This window comes from Talpa occidentalis, unplaced genomic scaffold, assembly GCF_014898055.3.
Source record: "Talpa occidentalis isolate TD23 unplaced genomic scaffold, MPIMG_talOcc4v2.1 talOcc4.8, whole genome shotgun sequence".
Taxonomy (NCBI): domain Eukaryota; kingdom Metazoa; phylum Chordata; class Mammalia; order Eulipotyphla; family Talpidae; genus Talpa; species Talpa occidentalis.
The window spans coordinates 33,809,578-33,831,279 of NW_023605194.1; the positions used below are offsets into that span (position 1 = coordinate 33,809,578).

The 21,702-nt window shown below is 37.3% G+C and overlaps 1 protein-coding gene across 16 annotated transcripts in view; it reads right to left on the reverse strand.

The window, feature by feature from the left end:
* Nucleotides 1-21,702, reverse strand: part of CCSER2 (coiled-coil serine rich protein 2) — a 123,143-nt gene that overhangs the window by 74,102 nt on the left and 27,339 nt on the right. For all 16 annotated transcript variants that reach the window (XR_008550089.1, XM_054690594.1, XM_037497424.1 and 13 more), the window contains one exon: nucleotides 228-1,680. Coding sequence is in view for 15 of the 16 variants with exons in the window: in XM_054690594.1 (XP_054546569.1) it covers nucleotides 228-1,680 (1,453 nt within the window). In the remaining variant the exon portion in view is untranslated. Of the gene's footprint in view, nucleotides 1-227; nucleotides 1,681-21,702 lie in introns of those variants that run through there.

Consider the following 21,702-nt stretch of genomic DNA (forward strand, 5'->3'; position numbering starts at 1 on the left):
AGATACCTTAGAATTAAGAGTGTTTTTGTTGATGTTTTATAAGAGAGTGAAAAATAAGGCAGGGAACAAAAATCATTAGAAAGATAAATGTTGTATCACTCCCAACAGAGCCACCTCTTCCGAGAAACTGATAGTGTCTTGGAATTTATCCGAAGATGATCATAAATTTAGGTTCAGTTACATTATGTAAGAGAAAGTAAACATACAATAAGGATATTCATATTTACCAGAGACACTTATATCTATCCACTCATCGGTTTTACTTAAGGATTTTTCATTTTCCTTGGGGGAATCAAATATATCCTTTGGTGGTATATTTTCATGCTTTTCTTCTTTGAGAGAAATTTCCTCTGGAGTTATTCTAGTTCTGTTGGAGTCTTCTATATCTATAAAATCATCACTGAAGTCTTCACTTAAATCATTCTTATCAGAAGATGACAAAGAAGACAAGGAAATATCATCCACATCATCACTCAGGTATTTAATTTTAGCATCATGCTTCATGGTCTGGTCATTTACTGTTCTATAACTATCATTTTCATTTGGTTCTTGGTCCTTATCAGTAGCATTGTCCTTAGCCAAAAGTGCAGCATCTTCCTCTACACAGGTGTCAGCAGGTGAATTTTTGTTACCATCAACAGTAATTGTCCCAGAAAATGGAGATCGATTAGATTTCAGTAGAGAGGAATGAACCATCCTATAACCCAAAGATGAAGGTACAGCAGGACCATTTGATAAAGCCAACTTCTTTCCACCAGCAGCATAAGGCCTACTAAATCCATAGGTTAAATGCTCATTCCCATTGAGTACTTCTGATTGCCGGGAATTCCTTGTTAGCATACTTGACCTTAGAGGCACTCTAATAGGTAGCTGCTGGTTCTGATAAGGCTTTGTAAGATCTACAGCTCTGTTGAAGGAATGTGATCTAGTTATAGATGAAGGTGGGAGGAATGAATTCTGAATGGAATGTGAAAAACTTTGTGACCTTACCATTTTTTCACAAGTAATAGATTTCATATTGTCTAGGGATTGTGCTAAGCTTTCTCCAGAACTGCTTCTAGTGACAAAGGAGTTTGCTCGAGGTCTCTGTATGCTGCCAGCTGACCGGTTTCCATAAAATCCATTCAATTGTGATTTTGGAGCACTGACTGAAGAATATGAAGTCCTTCCTAATAAGTTGCCTTTGGTGAATTTGCCCAAATTAGCTGATCCAGATAAAGACTTTTGGTTTAACTCCTCTGCAGATGACATGAACATAGTGGATGGCTTTACTAGTTTTGATGTGAGTAAAGAAACATTTTTCAAACCTCCCTTTATCCCATTTTTATCAAACATTCCTTGAGTAGGTGCATGTTTTTCAGGATCAATTACTTTATTATGTGAACTCTGAGGACTGCTGAGCGCTTCAGCATTTTGTGCACTAAGTTGGTATTTATTGGCAGTTCTCCAATTAAATGAATGGGAGGGTGGACAATCAGAGCCATTATTTTTGATGTAACTTCTGATGTTGCTACTCTTGGAAGTTCCCAATAAATTAACAGGTGTCCCATTTGGCATTGGCTGCAGTGTACTTCTTACAGATTTTGTTCCATATTTTGGCAACTTGGAACCCAAAAATGTCTTGATTTGTGTTTTTTCTTCCATTAGATAGGTACATTTGTTCTTAAAATTTGACAGAATCTGGAGAGAGAAAAAAAGTAGATTTAAACATTTGCAAATAAGGGTAATTACATATATTACCACATAGTATGATGAGATGCAATGAAGTTGAAAAGTTACTCATGATTCCTTCAGAATTCAATAAATATTAAATGCACTAATTAGCATAACTTTATGATAGAAAAAATAAAGAATATTTATATAAACACTTCTATAAACTTAAGACTATGGGTGACAACAAAATCCAAGAATTAAAAAAAAAATAAAAACTTCTAAAGCACACCTTCCAATTTCCATTCCAAATTATTTCTTTCATTTTTTGAATTATCTCCTTTAAAAGTAAGGACAGGGCCTCCCCGGTGGCGCAGCGGTTGAGCACTGGGTTGCAAAGCTGCCGGCAGCCTCTGCAGCGCCGGTTCAATCTCTGGCCACCGGCAAGGGTCCCACATGGCGCGCAGACCTCTCCTGTCACCCGCTGCTCCCCTCAGCAGTGTATTTCATCAGTCTGTCTGTTCTGCTCTCCCTGCTGTCTTTGGTGAATTCTCTCACCCTCCCGCGCTTCTGACTGTACCCAGTGCTTGAATAAATAAATAAATAAATAAATCTTTAAAAAAAAAAGTAAGGACATTTAATTTGGGGGGGTTTTTTCACATATGATTTTATAAAAACTGAAAAACTTTCATTATTAAATTAATGGCAAAGATTTAGGTAAAAAATACAATACCAAATATTCTAGCATCAAGGGTTGAGATATAAGTTGTCATTTTAGGCAACTACTGCAAAAGAATTTCCATCATCTGAATATAGGTAAGTTAGAGCCAGATAAGAATTTACAAAAAATAATTTTATAAAGTTGATTAGTCCATTAATCTCAATCTCTCCAATTTATTTTAAATGCAATACAAAACAAACACAAAAAGTTTAATGCATATACAAGAGCACAAAACTAGAAACAACTAGAGTCTTCTATTTGTGCAGTTAATAGGTTAGGACCTATCATGTGATGAGAACACACAGATGAGCTATAAATATTAAAATGTTTGTCCCAGGCCTCCGTAGTGGCCTAGGGATTAAGTCTCAATGCTATCACCTCAACAGATTGAGTTTGATCCCCTGACAAGGAGCTAACCCACATTTGGTGTAGCAGACCTCTCCTGTCTTGCCCACTGTTCCCCGTCGCAGTATATTTCAGTAAATCTGCCTGTTCTGCTCCCCACTGTCTCTGGTGAATCCTCTCACCAGCCCCCAACACCTCTGGCCTTCTACGCAAAAATTAAATAAATAAATAATGTTTATCCTAACATTAATAGAAATACAGTATGGTCACTATATGCTTACTGCAATTAAGTAAAAATTCTGCGAAAGCACACACAAAAGCAAATGCAATAAAAAGAAAAGTATATGTCTTAGAATCACTAGTTTTTTTAAAGTATGTACTTACGATGTTCTCTTTAATGGTTTTGTATTTTTAATGAAAAATAAATTGGTTCTAAATCATCCCTATCATTAAGAGTTAGTTTCTAGAGTACATATGTCTAAGTGTAAATATTGTAAAAAGTAAATATTTCGAAAATCATATACACTTAAGATGAAAGGGTAAAGCTGAATTCCCAATACTAATTAAAAGGACAGTATATACCTATGTGTGTGAATGTGAGTCTTTTTTTTTAGCCTAAATACCCACTAGCTTCAGTCAAATAAGAAACTTTATATTAAGAACATCTAAGCTTTTTAAGATGTAGTAGCCAGAAAAAGATTTTATATAATGTGGTGGTCTGTAGGATACTGGTTTGATTGTAATGCCTGGAAGAAGTAATGATAAAAATAATAAAGTTAATAAAACTTGAAAATTTTATGCCCAAAAATAGATAACTGGATCAAGAAGATATGGTACATATACACCATGGAATATTACTCAGCATTCAAAAAAGATAAACACATGCAATTTGCAGCAACATGGATGGAGCTGGAAGGGATCATGCTCAGCAAAATAAGCCAGAAAGAAAAAGAAAAATACCATATGGACTCACTCATAGCAGGAATCTAGAAAACCTAAATAAGGGACCAGGAAAAAGAGTAACTGTAAGAAAGAAAAAAATCAAAATCAACAAACAACTATGAACCAGAGACACACTAGGGGGGGTGGGAGGCGGGGAAAGGAGGGATTGGGGTCAAAATAAGGGGGTTGCAATTGTATGGGGACTATAAAAATAAAATTAAAAAAAAAAACTTGAAAATTTTAATAAATATCCTTCAGTTTAGACAGAAAAGATCCTACTTGGCATGTCACAGAAAAGCCCTAGAAAACATCTTTATCAGAGAAACTCTGAAACTTCAGCTGGGGCAGAGTGACCACAATAACCTGTTGAATTCCAAGGCAATATTCTGAGCTGAGGAAAGGGTCTGAAGCCCCTGTACCACACCTCAGCAAGTCAAAGGAAGCTGGTATAGGATACTTAACAAAATACGTAAACAGATAGAAGAGTGTAGAGTCTCAAGAGCTCTTCTCCAATACCAACCTATACCTTTCATCTCCAGCAACAGACACACAGAAAGAGAACAACACACACTATTTAAAAGGTATATGATGGGGCCTCCCCTCATGGTGCAGGCGGTTGAGCCCCGTGCTGTGAAGCTCTCCACAGCTTCTGCAGCGCCGGTTCCATCCTGGCCAACCGGCGAGGGTCCCACATGGAGCAGCAGACCTCTCCTGTCTTGCCCGCTGCTCCCCTCTGCAATGCTTTTGGTCTGTCTTCCTGTTCCGCACCCCGCTCTGTGTCTGGTGAATCCTCTCACCCTCCCGCGCCTCTGTCCTGTACCCCAGCTCTTGTATAAATAAAATAAATCTTAAAAAAAAAAGAATGTACATCTAATAAAAGAGGCTTAAAGTTAAAAAGACAAAAGAGGTAAACTAAAAAGCTACAGAGCTAAAGAAATAAACTAAAAACAGCAATGCTACCTCATTATGTTGTACATTTAGAACTAATATAATGGTATACATCAATTACACCTTCATAAAAATAAGATCATTTCAACATTCCTTTTCCATAAAAGTACCTGTTATTTGCATTCTCCTGTGGATCAGCTACTTCTCTGACTCCCTATTAATAATGAGATTAATAAGATCTTTAACATGTGTTCATTTTATAACTGAATGAGTAGTCATTTTATTCCTTTCTAAAATTTATCATTTAACAGCTTTGGTGATTCTACCAAGAAACCCAATGCATCCTCCTAAGGGAGATGGGTAATTCCTTTGCCAGACTGGTATATCACATAAGCAGCTCAAGCCAAAGACATGTCTTTTCCTGATTCCCAGAAGTGAAACTGTAACAAGGTGGTCCCCAGGAAAGGGGAAGGTTCCAGGTTTCCTGCCCCACCCAAAGGAGGGTGGAGCTGAGCAGGGAGAGAAGAAGCTGCAGAGGAGACTGAGGAAGGAAGGAAGCAGGATGAAGAGCCAGAAGGAACCCTGGAGGAGGCACATGGAGCAGAGAGACACGTGAAGAAACTACATCTGCCTTTTGGTTGTGGACTGGATGACACAGATGTAGGTGAGAGACCCGTGGGGAGGTGACAACGACGGTTTTTGTCTTGATTTTGCTCTTTTCCTTCCAGACTTTTCTGGTTGCGTCTTATCCTTTTCTGTGGGTCCCCAATGGAAGATGCTTTAGACTTGGGGCAGGCTTTGGGGCCTTGTTCTGGGTCAATCCTGCTTGGGTGGACTTTTACCCACGACGGGACGGGTAACTTTGGGTGCTTGATTTGGAAACTACATTCCTTGCCTTTCCTGTATTGTTTCCTAATTGTATTAAAGTTACTTCCCATTAAAGTCTCATATGTTTTGTGTTAATGCGGCAGATGGCAGAACCTATTTAGGGCAGGCAGGTTTGCGGGGTCTGGGCTGCCCCTCTCCCTGCCTGTAACAAAATGTGAACAGTGACAGTACTTTACTAACTCTGTCTTCCTATAATAATCTTCCTCTTCTAATTTTTTTTTTGTTTGTTTTTTAGCTTATCTATGGCCAATAAGTTATTCCCCAATGGTGATAAAACTACTGAAAATCTGTTTTACAGGCTGTCATTTACTGATCTCTGTAAACAAATTAAAGGTTTATACAGATTTGTTCTCTGGTGTATGAGAGAAAAAGGAGATTCTAATTCCTCGGTCACTTAAACTCATTTATCTCTTTTGTTTGTCTATTAAGCACAAATCAATTAAGAAATCCATGCCCACCAAGAAAGAGACTGGCTCTTGGGTCAGGTCAGGTCAGGTTTTGTGTTTCTTTGTTAACTTTGTTTACCTGGCTACAATTGTAGAATTGGAAACCATAACTTCTCATTCTTTGTCGAATTAGGCCATCCTTGTTTTATAAATGGGGTCTTTACAAGAGGGGCTTGGAGAGAGGTTTCTCCAAACAACTCAAAGTAGACCCATTCCAAACCTCTGCTTTGCATTTTTTTTAAAGGAGAAAAAATCCTGCATCCTGTGATGCAAATTTTCTGTACTGGTTTAGGGCCAAAGAGGCATTCTTTTAAATGCAAATTTAAGGATTAGTTTCTTATCTGAAGAAGTAAAAAAAAAAAGGACTCCTTACAAATTGAATCAATGAAAATTCTTCTATCTTCACAAATATTGACAAGGGGCTATGGTGATGGTTCAATGGTGCTGTGGTGGTGGGAGAATTATGGGGACTACGCCTGAGGGGAGAAATCAAATACTGTACAAAAATGAACACTGATGTAAGAAAATTTTAAAAATTAATTTTAAATTAAAAAATATATTGACATTTTAATTGCAATTCCTTTAAAATCAGTATACTGGCTGAAGTATGAATGAAGACTAAGAGATCTCTGTGTCTACAGGCATGTCTCATCCCCCCCTTGTTTTCACTCTTTTACCTCCAGATATTAATATTATAATCAGTTAGTATAGGACTGGCTTATAAAACATTGTAAGTTATATCTAAGCTCAAGAATATAATAGAAACTAACTCAAAAACTTTTCAAGAAATAAGATCTAGGATAAGTTTTAGTTAACTTGCTTTAAAATTTTATGGTTTCATTTCAAACATGTAAATCTTTAGAGTTATAACACTGGGTGTAATACTTTTATTCCACCTGTGTTTATTAATCAGAAATAACTCATGTCATCTAACAAGAAAAATAAATGACTTGGTCTTATGAGCTTTTTGTGACTAATATAAGAGAGAAGGAATAACCAAGATGGACTTGTTGGTGCTAAGCCCATATCATCCAGAAATATCAGCCAGGGGCCTGATGGTGGCACAGAGGTTAAGTCTCAGCACTATGAAGCTATCGGCAGCCACTGCAGTACGAGTTGGTTCCCCAGCCAGAGAGCTGAACCAGATGGTGCAGCAAACTTCTCCTGTCTCACCCACTGCTCCCCTCAGCAGTGTATTTCAGTCAATCTGCCTGTTCTGCTTCCCACTCTGTCTCTGGTGAATCCTCTCACCCTCCATACCTCTGGTCTATACCCCTGTTCTTGTATGCATAAATAAATAAATCTAAAAAAAAATAAGTTAGGCTCAAAATGAATTCGTGGTTTAGGAATATTTAAATAATGGCATTTACTGTATAGTCAAAGATTATTACTTCCTAAAATTTTAATTTAAAAGACCAGGAGAATACTAGCAGATAAAATAGTTCAAGCTGATCTCCTGGCCAAACCACAAAAACTTCCCTCCAAATTTTACCATATAGTTTTAGTAAAACTCAAGTAACTGTGAGGGGCATGTGAATGATACCAAGGTATTTAGGGCTAGGTAAACATGATAGATGCCAAACTGCTTGAATAATGACCAGGCCTTTTTAAAAAATTAGCATATTGGCATAGCAATTAAGTATTTTGGAATAACTCTCCAAAATGATACAAGCCACTACCTTAAATGTCATCTCTAGCCAAAGACAAAAAAAAAAATGTGGGCTAGTAAAAGTTATGGGAGGTTATCAGGAAAAGTATAATCAACGGGGTATTTATAGGTTGTTATGTAGATTTAAGTTGGGTCCTCTATCTTGAAAGAATTTCTAGAGATTTGGTCATCCTCTTCTTCTTAGTAGTACAGAGGAGATACCCTTAAACAGGCAAATTTCTCTTATAAAAGGGTAGCTTTTACTTGGTCTTCAGAGATTCTCTTGTGTCTGTAGTTTCTTAATAATTAGCTCAATATAATTCTTACAATAAAAAGGCATATTTTGGAGTATCTTATTCTGTTCCCCTTCACTAACAACTTGGAAGAGCTAAATAATCTTCAAAATATAAACTTTTCTTGAGCTCATCAGAGCTCTGATGTCATAAGGTAACCACATAAATCAAATTCCAAAGAGGGCCAAGACCCTCCAAGGAGAGACAAGACACTTTAATAGTTTCACTTTTGGCAGAGCATAAAAGAAAGACATAACCACCATATCGAAGAGTAATAAGCTAATATTTTCAGATGCTAAAAAGCCAAACGTGGAATAACATGCCAGTTTGCAATTGAAAGTTTTTCTTCATGGGCCTCAGTCTAGCATTCAAGAAAGATATGAGAGAGCCCCACCTGCATAGCACAGGCATGCAGGAGGTGATCTGAAACTATAATGGAGCAAGCACAAAGCTTCACTGGCTTTCTTTCATCTTTCTATGAAGAAATGCCTTAAAAACTGCTGAGGAAGAGGCATCAAAATTGCTCACCCCCAGAGCTCTGGGAAAGATCCAGTGCATCAGGGGAAAAGGAATGCAAACAAGAATAATGTTCAGTTATCCATTTATGTGATGGGAGGGTCAAATGAACTAACTGCAACAAAAAGGGTTAGAACAGAACAAACACCAATGTTCGTGAGCATTAGAATCAACTGAAGATTTTTCAAACAAGGTCAATGGGTACCACACCCATAGTTTCACTGTGCCTTTTACTCATCTGTTTCCTCCCCACAGTCAACAGAGCACAGCACATACAGTAAAACATAAATGCAGCATGAAATGAAAGCATGAAATGAAAAGCACATGTCTTGGTAAAAATTTTGTTAGTCTTACCTCAAATTCACTTCAACAACATTTACATAAATAAAGCACAATACAGTTGAACACAAAACTGGCAGTGTATTTCAACTAGTGTTTGACATTCTATAGAAGTGGCTTATAACCTCCTGTTTATATTTTCCCATTTACCTAGGTAAAACAGGTACCCAAATTCATGACATTGATCCCTCCCCCACTTTCCAGAAAGTATACTGGGTTACTAAATCTAATACTAAAACCAATCTCTTCTCTAATGGTTTCCTTCTTACTTCATTGTTTTAATTTGCACTCTCATTCCCACCCATATCCATGGCCCCTAAGTCTATCATTTTCTCAGGAAGTAACTTATAACTTCCGGCATACAATATCACTTAAAAAATAAATCAGAAAAGAAATGGAACATGATACCATCTGTCCCAGTCTCACTGTGTGCTCTAAATGCTGACTCCTTGTGTGATTTAATTATTAAATATTTAAGATAATTACTCCATGACTTTTAATAGCAACTAGGACACTCATAATTTAGTTTTTTTAAAAAAAAAAAAAATTTTTTTAAAGTAGAAATCCTCAAATTAGTTATTTAATCTCCCTAGCATAATGATAATCTTCTATACACGGCAATAACAAAGTAATTAAGGTTAGTAGCAATGCTTGATCATGATATATAGCAAGAACACCACTGAATTATTGAGCCCAAGCCCAAAACAATTCAACTTCTTCCAATGCAAGGGAACCTAATCTATTCATAACTCCACCTTAGGTTATTAGAATACTTTTGTATTACACAACTATGAGACAATATCCTGAAAAAATAAACAAGGTAGATATAAGCAAGGAGAAGCTTACCATCTGGTACCAAAAGAGCAATGGTCTCATTATCATTGAGATGCTGGGCTTCAAATGTTAAGTAATGAATAGTAGTAACACTGAATGTAAGAAGCAATACAACCTAAGAGCACAAACAAAAGCACAGAACCAACACAGCACATTCAAGAACCTTATTAAAGAAGGGTAGTGAACATGGTTCAAAGGAATAAAGTAGGAAAATTAATTCTTTCAAAGACAAGAAAGAAAAAGATAATTTGAGAGGATATAAAGGCAATAGCTTTGGGGTTTTCCCCTGAATTTGTGCCCTCCTCCTGTTTTGAAGATGCAGGAAAAGAGGTCAAAGAGGGCAAAAACAAAGAAAATGGTGGGAACAATAGCTGGAGCAAGATTCCACAGGAAATATCATCAAGATAAGTTTTCAATCCCATCATGAAATCTGGATGCTAGACAGATTTCATGTTAGACAGCTGTTCTGACTTAGAATTGAACAGAGAAGAAGGTGGTAGCCTGAAAGGCACAGAGCACAGGGCTCTAGACCTATAGTAGTCATACTAATTGGCTGAACCTGAAGGGTATGAGATTATGCTTGCAGCTGAATGGAGCTAGAGAAAGTAGGGACCGGGTCTTACTAAATATTATGAGCAAACTCAATCAGCAAGAGCATGGAGAACTTGGGAAATACAAATAATTTCAAAAGACATAAGTACAGCGAAAATATCTATAATATACACTCAATAGCTTTATTAAGACTCATGTTTAAGGGCCTCCCTGGTGGTGCAGGGGTTAAAGACAGTGCTATCAACCAATCACCAGCCATTACAGCAGGAGTTCCATCCCCAGGCAGGGAGCAACCCACATGCAGCAGCAGACCTCTCCTGCCTCGCCTGCTATTCCCCTCAGCAGTGCTTTTCAGTGGATCTGCCTGTTCTGCTCCCCAGTCTGTCTCTGGTGAATCCTCTCACCCCCACCCCACCCCCAGCACCTCTGGCTTACACCCCAGTTCTTGTATGCATAAATAAATAAATCTTATAAATAAAGCAACTCATTTTTAAGATTCTCAGCCTCCAACACTATGTAACACACAACACACATCAGTGCATACACATAAATGATGTCCTATCTTACCGGATTACACGCAGAATACTGGAAAAGATCACCATGAGGGAAAACACCAGAAAAGGAGGACAGAAGTTTGAAAATACCTCAAAGAGATTTTATCCAAATTCAATAAAAGATTGAGGTAGACTGAAGATTGTTAAACATTGGTAAGACTCAGTCTCTTCATGAAGAGTAAATGGTAATGGCCTTATTTGTAATATCCAAGACATTAAAGTATGTCGCATTCAACAGACTTAAGACATGGAGTAAAAACTTGCCTGCAATCATTTTGAAAACCTGAGACAGTTCAATAAGATGTAATTATTTTATGTAAACAGTTTTGCTTTTTAAGTGTCTCATATAAGGAAAACCAATATGGAACCTAAGATAGTTACAACTTCAGTTACATTATATCAGTTTGATTTTTAAAATTAATTGCAACATTTCAGAGACCCACTGCATATTTTGAAAATTAGATACAGAGTAAAATTCTAAAGCAGTCTTTTCCTACTTAATAATGAATAACTGTCTGTCCTTGCTCTGTATAAAATAAGAATAGAACAGAAGATATACATGGTGGTAGTTTTAAAACACTTTAGTTTCAGTTATATGCGTACACAGCATATACCATGTTCTGAACATTTTAAGATTTAAAATAACCACAAATTAAACATTTTCATGTAATGATTAAGTAATTTTTTTCTGCATCGGTATTCCTTGAAATGTAAAGACCCTATCAATCAATTTTTGCACATACAGAAACTTTGCAACTGGATCCCCCTGCCTCCCCCCGCCCCCATCTCTAACAACTGACTGAGTACACACTGCCACCTGATGGCCAGTGCAACTAACTGTATGCCTTGGGACGCTATTCACGCCCCTCTTTCACTCATTCCACTTTTAAGATTAGGCCTCTTTAACCTCAAAGCAATGCACACACAAAGGTCACCATTTTGTCTGTCTTCCCTGTCATAAGTAAACCCATCCCAAGTAATCACTAATCCAGCACTGTTCACAGAACTTCTATAATAATGGAAATATACTGTATCTGCCCTGACACTGTCCACATGCCACATGTAGCTATCCCACTAGTCATATATACCATTATGTAACTTAAATTTGGCTAGGATAACTAAAGAAATGAATTATATTTAACTTATTTAAATACCTACATGGTACTAGCTACCATGATGGGCAGCACAGTGTTATACATAAACATAATAACACTGTATTTATCCTTCCCTCCTATATTTTCAAATTCTTGTCCAGTTATTTTTTTTTTTAAATAGCGGCATGTTTTATTTATTTATTTGTTTGTTTGTTTGTTTTGTTTATACATGCACTGGGTACAGTCAGAAGCGCGGGAGGGTGAGAGAATTCACCAGAGCCAGAGCGGGGAGCAGAGCAGGCAGAAGGACCGAAGTACACTGCTGAGGGGAGCAGCGGCCGGCTGGAGAGATCTGCGCGCCATGCAGGACCCTCCTCCGGTGGCCGGGGAGCAGCCGGGGATCGAACCGGTGCTGCAGAGGCGGCGGGCAGCTTCGCAAGCCAGCACTCAACCACTGCGCCACCAGGGAGGCCCTCTTGTCCAGTTATTTTAGAGGAAAAAAAGTCTCTTGTTTCCTTTCATTTTATTTGTGAATTACAAAATGCATCAGCAGAAGAGAAATAAACCTTAACAAAATAAATCACATAAAAATAGCCTCTTACCAATAAAAATATCTTAAAGTGAAAATCAGATATAATAAAAGTGCTACTGGCTCTCTACATCCTTAAAAATGCCACTCTGAAAATAGTGTATTATGATAAAACAGAATTGCAGAATTGGGAAATTATAAATCACCTAGAAAAATGAGTCAAGAGAACTTATTTGCCATAGTCAGAGTTTGATAACCATAGGATCAATTTTTCTGATATACCATGTACCCAGAAATTCTTTCAGATGTCAATCACCAACCACTTACAGCAAAGTACTTGAAAGAACAGTAAATCAGAAACCCCGCTCATAAGCCATTTGTTTTTTCTAAACATCAGTTGATCTTTGTACTATTCTTACCCCTGCAACTTTTCTGAGTATACAATTATTTCCAAATTAAAACAAAAATTTAAGTAGGTTCTAGCCTTCTTTTAATCACGCTAAATAACTGCAACTCTTTTTAACCCATCTCTTAAGTATTTCTCTCCCAAACCCATCCCACCAGTCTTGTTTCTTCCATTACCCAGAGCAGTGTCCCCATCAGGGAAATAAGATGCTCACATAACAGCTCGAATAAGAGGGGGCATGACAAGAGGTAAGGACAGCAACAACAGGTTTCTTGCAATGTAGTCTCCCACGAAACAGAATGACTACCCTCTGCTCCCTGGGATGCACTGTTTCTTACACACTGATCATATCAGGCTGCTAGACAACAGCGCTTCAGTGTTAGACATTACCTTCTCCTGTAATATAGAGCAGTAAATCTCACCATAGAATTAGCAAATTTATGGGACATCTGCCTGGATGAGGTGCTCCCCCCACATGTTGCCATACCTCTCTGGGTACTGCAATTACACTGTTTTATTTTTAAAACCATATCTACATGTGTTCTACTTTCCTCTCTAAACTGAGAGTTTCTTTAAAAACAATGTATTTGAGATTTTTTTAATCCCTAAAGATTATCATAATACATAGAAAAGTTTATTAAAGCTATTGAGTGAAAAAATAAGTGTCAATTAAAAAATAAAATGTTGTGATTGGAGTTTTACCAAACAGTTCTTTTTTTTTTTTTTTTTTTTTTTTTTTCCATTGGGCATGGCATTACAGAAAGAATTTCACTCTAATTCCATACCAAAGGGGACATAATATCTCGGGGTTGCTGATAAAGAAATGGGAATGTCGATAATATTAATAAGCACAATGCCAAAATCTTCTTTACTCAAATAACAGAAATAAGTGCAATTTTATAAGATATGATTGATAAAAAGTGAAAGGGTATCATCTTAGGTTGAGAGCAGAGTGTGAACCATATCTAAAAATCAAAGTACATTAATATGTAGCCTACAGAAGCAACTGGTCAGTACAATGCAAGGAACACCTCAGTGATAAGAAAACACACGTCATAATATTCTAGACAGAACTTTGTTCTCAGTTATCAAGAAATATTTAAGTAAAATTATGTAAGGTAAGAATAGTTGACTTAATAAGCAAATTAAAAACTAATCTTTTTGTTTTAAAAACAAAAAATATTAAAAATTAAACTTTACTGTGAAAATCAGTTTTTCAAATGCTACAATTAAACTTGCCAAAGAGAACAGAATTAAATAAGAATACATGCAAAATACTCCAAAAACAAAACATAAGAGAGAAATGCATCTTTACCCAAAATGATGACATGCTAACAACACCTCAAAATACCAAATGCTTAAAGGATACTTCTGAGCTTGTAATATTAATAAAACTAAGGTAAGCCCCACTTGATGGAGTCTGAGTCTCTTTTAGCACTTAGAATAGCCAGAACTCAGAGGTTCAAATCCAAATATAAAGCCTCATTGTCAGTTTGTCAGTACAGACCTGAGGAACTAGCTCTTCCCTGTTTCATGCCTAGTAATGCTTAGATGGTTTGTGTCAACTTTAACATACTCAACAGTTTTCTGATACTGGACAGAGTCTTTGTGCTGCTCAAAATCACTGCTCTGGAGTTGGGGGAATGCCCCGCCCCACCTGGGGAAAGGTAGGCAGCCCAGCTCAGCAACAGGTCTTTAGCAGTGGTGAGCACGTGACTCTAATCACCCCCTTCAGCCCTCTTCTATTATAAAGAGGCAAATTTCCCACTGAGTACTCTGTCTACAACACTGCCATCTATTCTAGCTCCCTTTAAATCCTCCCTACTCATGGAATACAATGAATCTGTCAATTTATAATAATTCTCATATCCACCCTGTCTTCACCAACACCACCTCATGTCTTCACCTAGAATCTTACAATTTCTAGCCAGTATTTAGTATTCTAGAATAAACTTCCTTACTTTCCTATCTTCAGTTTCTTCACCTCAATCCATCCTTTATACTTTTTCCAGTCATCCCTGGTGGCGCAGGAGGTTGAGCGCTGCACTGTGAAGCTGTCCACAGCCTCTGCAGCATGAGTTTGATTCCAGCCGGCTGGCGAGAATCCCACATGGAGCGGCAGACCTCTCCTGTCTCGCCCACTGCTCCCCTCAGCAGTGTATTTCGTCAGTCTGCCTGTTCTGTTTCCTGCTCTGTCTCTGGTGAACCCTCTCACCCTCCCACATATCTGGCCTATACCCTGTTCTTGTATAAATAAAAATAATTCTTTAAAAAAATAAACAAAATTGTAAATCTGATCCTGTCACTCAATTTTTAATCCTTTAGTGCCTCCTCAAAAGTACAAATGTCTTAGAACAGTACTAACAACAGCAGCTGGTATATATTGAGCACTTATTTGCAGAGTACCCGCATTACAACATTTAAATGGCACAACAATCCTACAAAGTAGATAATTTTATTATTCTTAATTTGCAGTTTTAAGAAAATTGAAAATTGGAGAAATCACATAATCTATCCAAATGCACTCATCCACCTTGGTCCATCTTGGGACCTTCTCTCTGAAACCTTTTTCCACCTCCTCTTCAAGGGCGCCCCTAAGCGGAACAATATACTAAGCCAAAATGATGCATGCCCCATTCTCAACTGAAAATTACAGAATACTGAAATAGAATTTTGAAGGTAACTCCCTAGTGAGAATCTAGCGTCAGCCCCAGAAATCTAAAATTTAGCAGAAAGTTAGTAAAGATCAGTAATATAGCACAGCAAAAGCTAATGAAAAAGACACTTAATACTTCTGCAAAATATTCAGAAAACAGAGTTCAATAATATTGAAATATGTGCAAAATCATAACATAGAGGTTCTTCAGTTTTTAAGTACTTTCTTTGGCAAATTTGAATATTTTAAAATGTTACAAACAAGAAAAAGTCTACCCAAAATCTAGCATACCAAGAGAAAATTCAAGAAACTACAGAGTTCGTCTATAACTGTATCTGGGCTCAGGAAATACTGTTCAATACTAAATGACTTGTTGTCAAACATACTAACTGATGTCGAGGTTCAGTGATTATGTTACCACACCTGCAGCATCAGCACTTTAGGCCATTAGGCCACTCTCTTCCAGGAACATGCAACAAAAACATCAGGAGTCTCTCCCAAGCCTTAGCTGTTAAACAGTGTCTCTTCAAAATATTACTCAGATATATTAGCTTAAAACTCTCCAATCGAAAGCTCTTTTTTGTCTATTTTAAGCCTCAAAATTTTTCTGCAGTTAACTACTCGATAGCTGAGTTTTGAAAACTAAGCACCAAGTGTTACTTTCAAACTTTTAAACTCGTTTCTAGTTCATATAGAGTAAGATCATTTCTGGCACTTATCCCAACCAGACTTCTTTCCATGTATTTTTTTTCATTGTCCCACTAATCATTATAAATCATTATTTTAATTATTTTTTTTTAAGATTTATTTATTTATACAAGAACTGGGGTAGAGCCAGAGGCACGGGCCGGTGAGAGAATTCACCAGAAAAGGAGGGGGAGCAGAACAGGCAGATGGACAGAAGACACTGCTGAGGGGAGCAGCTGGCAAGGCAGGAGAGGTCTGCCGCGCCCTGTGGGTTTCTCCCTGGCTGGCCAGGAATCGAACAGGCGCTGCAGAGCCTGCAGACAGCTTCACAGCACAGCGCCCAACCCGCTGCATCACCTGGAAGGCCCCATTATCTTAATTCTTAAGCAAACTGCTTATAATAAGCACAAATTATTTAATAACAAGATCATCTACTAAAGATACTTAGGAAATAATCAATCTTTAATGAATTACACAAGCTTATGGTTCACTGTGGGATAGTAGACCCAAACTATTTTGCCTTTGTTATTCCTACTGGGCACAAGTAACATCCATTTCTTATAGAATGCCCAGTACCAGGCAGAAGAGTAACTTTTTTTTTTTAAAGATTTATTTATTTATACAAGAACCAGGGTACAGGTCAGCTGCGCAGGAGGGTGAGAGGATTCACCAGAGACAGAGCTGGGAACAGAACAGGCAGACTGAAGAAATACACTGCTGAGGGGAGCAGCGGGTGCAATAGGTGAGGTCTGCTCACCATGTGGGACCCTTGCTGGCCTGGCGGGGATTGAACCGGCACTGCAGAGGCTGCAGACAGCTTCACAGAACAGCGCTCAACCGTCTGCGCCACCAGGGAAGCCTGACTTACTTTTTTTTAATCAAAGTAATGTTGATTTATTAACATTATAAAGGCTTCAGGTGTATAACATTATAATTCAACATCTTCATTTACTATATTAAGCTCACCATCCAAAGTCTAGTTTTCATCCTCCATAATACAATCGACCCCTTTCACCAATTTACCCACTCTCCATTCATCCTTCCACTCTGGTTATTACCATTTCATTCTTATAGTCTAAAAAGTCTGTTTTTGTTTTGTTCATTTTTAAAAATTTATTTTTCAACACAACAAAACAAAAACAGATAATCATAAACCAGAAACATCCTGCAGGGGAGGAGGAGTGAGAGGAATGGAAAGGAGGGAGGGAGGAGCACAGGGGACTGTAGTGATGGTTACAGGGGTGAACTGGTGGAGGAAATTCTATGGGGACTACACTTGAGGGGAATAAAAGAAAAAGCAAAAATGAACAATGATGTAAAATGTACATAAATAAATAAAATTTATTTTTCACATGAGTTACATCTAAAGGGACTTTTAGAACAATCTACTCCAGTCAGATATAACTGCCTAGTTTAGGAAATAAAAAGAGGGAATGAGAGATAGGAGAACAGAAGTCAAGGTGATTCCCAGGTTTATAACTTGGGCACCTGAGTGGCTGGCAACGTCATTAACCAAGACAGGAAAACAAGGTGAGTACATGGGTCCCAAGAACAATGTGTACTTCATTTTTGATGTTTTTAAATTTCAGGTTTTCTGTCAGATATTCAGGTAATCACTTTAAGTAGCAAATGTAAAAACTGGGCAGCTCAAGAGAGAAACTGGGCTAAAGAATTGAAGACAGAAATGAGATATGAGGGAGAAAAATGTATTCAATGAAACATAATAGAATGAAGGAAGGGAAAAGTCAAGATTAAATCATGGTAAACAAACACTAAGGGGTAGGCTACAATACAAACAGTTGAAAAAGAGTAAGTATGAAAGAAAAACAGGAGAAAGTGCTGTTGTGGAAGGTAAAGGAAGAAGAGAGTGTCAAGAATATGAGCACGATCACCTAAAAGATTCTCACTGGATTTAGGAACTATGTCCAAGAATAGATAGAATTTCAGTTACTAGAAGCATTAAGAGAAAAACACTATTGAGAGGGATTCTGATTCAAACAAAAGAGGCAAAAAAAAAACCCACAAAAGTGTTTGGAATAACATATAGAATAGTTTTGCTGGAATGGTAGGTTTGTGTAACAGACGACAAGTCTAAGCAAAAGGCTTTGCATTCCAGATTTTATTCCATTTTGACTTTTGTAAGTAGGAAGAAGAAAGATAACTTTTTTTTCTTTTTAAGATAATTAGTATGTTGACAAGCTTGAATGATAAGAGTTAAGACAGGACAAGCTATTAAGCAGATTTAAAATTACCTAAACATAGTAATGAAAGTCTGAAAGAGGATGACCATAGCCAGAGTAAGATTTATGGGAAACATGAAGGAGAGATATTCTCTACTCATAGGTGCCCTAGATTCCACTATTACTATATTACTATACTCATCACATTCTGTCATAATAATTAGTGGGTGGGGCCCTCTCTAATCTCTCATCATTAGTATCAACAAGGCAAGAAACCAGGAAGTGGCCAAAAATGACTGCTGAATTATTAACAGAATTCAGTAATGGCACGATATATTAGTAAGACTTAAAAACAGCTCAGAGAATTCTCCGTATGTATAACATGATGACATACATGGAGAAGTCAGAATGAAGTTTAGGGAATGAGTTTAAGGATATGTTTAGGGTGGAGGGTGTTTAAGGACAGTGTATAGGTAGAAATAGCAAACAGAAAACAAAACCATGATCATGCTCATATTCTTGACACTTCAGATATTCAGACAAAAAGAGATTTGAGATACATAATGAAATCATCGAAAAATCACGTTATTTGTGCATAAAAACAAATACAGGCATGTCTTGTTTTATTGAGCTTTGTTGTTACAAATTGAAGGTTTGCAGCAACCCTGTGTCAAGCAAGTCCATAGGTGTCATTTTCCCAACAACATGCACTCACTTCGTGTCTGTGTCATATTTAATTAAAACATACACATTAGGAGGCTTTTTATGAAGACATAATGCTATTACATAAATAACATAGTAAAATATAACTTATATGAACTGGGAAACAAAAAAATTCATGTGACTGGCTTTATTGCGACAGTCATTCTATCAGTGGTCAGGAACTAAACCCCCAGTATCTTTAAGGTACCTATATTTAATAAAATATTAATTTCCTAAGATACTTTAGAGTATGAATCTGTCTTTAAGAATGGTATCTGAATGTTTGTTTGTATATCCTGTACAAACTAAATGAAGCAAAAGCCCAACTAAATGGGTCAAACTGGGCAAATATTGAATTATTTGCTTTCTTAATCATTCATTCCACAAAAATTTATTGAGTGACTATAAGCTTGTTAGAACAAGAGAAACAAGACATGAAAACAGAGTAAAAACTGCTAATATTACAACAAAATTGCTGCAAAATGTTACCACAACACAGGGTAACAGAGACTATGATGGGGGATATGGTAGGCAGAGGAGAAATAATTAAAATATGCCTAGGATATTTACTGGGGAAAAAAAACACCTATATTGACTTTAGATAAGTAAAAAGTTGAATGGTATTCTAGGACAAAAGAAATAGTGTATGCAAAAATAGAGATATAAAAGAATTTAACATCAGCATGGAATAGGGCCACAATTCATGGAGGACTTCCTATATATTAAAAAGGAATTTGACCCTTTATCCTGCAGTCCTAAGGTGAGAAATATCAGATGTGCTTTAGAGTCCCCAAGGGAGCGCTCCAGAATCCCTAAAGCCGAGTGCATGTACAGGCAGGAGGTGGGCAAGCGGCAAAAATAAAAAGGGTGAACTGTCTTCTGTAGACAACAAGGAGTCATAGATTTTAAAGCAATAATGAGATCTGATTCAATCTGTATTTCAGAAATCCAAATGTCAGTAGCATGGATCAGTGGCTAAGGGAAGATAATCTGGAAGAAGACCAATGAAGGAGATTAAGAAGTGAAGTGATTGCAATAATGCACTAAATATTGACAACTACTCAAACATAAGTGAACCACAGAAAGACACAAAGTGCTGTAACTGTAATACAGGCTTTTCAACTCAAGTTTCTGAACTCATCTCAGATAGCAACTCAATAATCAGAAGCAATTACAGTAAAAGTGTGGTTAGGTACATTAGCAAAAGGGAAAGGGATAAAAAGAGTGGCCATCTAATTTTCCTCTTAAAAAAAGTTCTTTGCACTTCAGAGTTTTTCGTTTAAAAAATTGTATACTTTTGTAAAAAGTTACTTCATAATAAAACTACCATGTTGCATAGAGATTACCAAATCAAAATTTAGAACCTATCACAGGCCAATTATTGTGCAAAATTGTTGAGTGAGAAATTATATTTATAGGGATATGGGGACAGCAAAAAAAATAGACCATTTAATCCATCTCCTAATAATTCATAAGGTATTTTATTGCCAACATGTAAAAACTACAATTTTTTTTTAAAGATTTATTTTTTATTTATACAATATCCGGGGTACAGGCCAGCGGCGTGGGAGGGTGAGAGGATTCACCAGAGACAGAACAGGGAGCAGGACAGGCAGATGGACCTAAGGCACTGCTGAGGGGAGCAGCGTGTGCGACAGGAGAGGTCTGCCGCACCATGTGGGAATCTCCCTGGCTGGCAGGGAATCGAACCCATGCTGCAGAAGCTGCAGACAGCTTCACAGTGCTGTGCTCAACCCACTGCGCCACCAGGGAGGCCCTAAAAACTGTAATTTTGAACTGATGAAAATTAACAAACTGGGAGTAGAAAGGATGTTCTTCAATTCCTCTCCCCACTAACCACTGTTTTTGTTTGAAAGAAATAGTTCAATACATAAAGACATATATGATAATGAGAAAGTCTGGGTTCCCAGGTTAGAATAAAATTAATTTCATTTAGTGTTTCAAAGAAATGACGGTAACAGTCGTTTCTCTCAATTTATTGTCCTCATTCTATCAACTATATATACTTTTTATTTACACAAATAAACTAGAAAAGCACATATCTTTTTAAAAAATTAAAATTCCTCAAGCCCATATCTCCTCCAACTAGCACCTTATTTCTCAGTTTCAGAATACAGCAATTATAGCAAACTACTTGAAATACTTGGTCGTCTCCAATTCCTCTCCTACAATTTTCTCTTAAACCCACTCAAGTTTTCTTATCTACCACTCCACTAGAAACAACATGTTAATGTCACCAATTATTTTCATATTGCTAAATCTTAAGATCTTAGTCCTTGATCCAGCAACATCTGACATAGATGATCACTCCCTCCCTCCTTAAAATATCCAGCTTGGCTTCTGTGACACCACTTACTAGTACTCTCCTCCTACTTTCTAGGGGTGCTTCTTAATCTCCTTTTTCTTATTACTGGCTTGTTTCCTGCTCTCTCTCGCTCTCCCTCCCCCTCCCCCTCTCTCTTTCAATATAAACATAAACATTATAGGGTCCCAAGGCAAAGTCTTTGGACTTCTCCAGACACACTTACTCCCTAGATTATTTTAAACCGTTTTCAATGAATTAAAGACTATCTCTAAGCCAATGACTGTCCTGAACTACAGACTCATGTCTGCAGCTACACGTCTAGACATGTACATATTACCTAGACATGTTGGCAGTTATGAGTCTATAAATATACACTTGACTGCTAATACAGTATTTCCAAAATTGAACTCATTTCCCCCTAAAAATTACTTCTCCTGCAGCCTTACCCCATCTCAGCAAAGGGCCATGCATTTGCTCTGATCAAAACCCACAGCCAATATCCAATC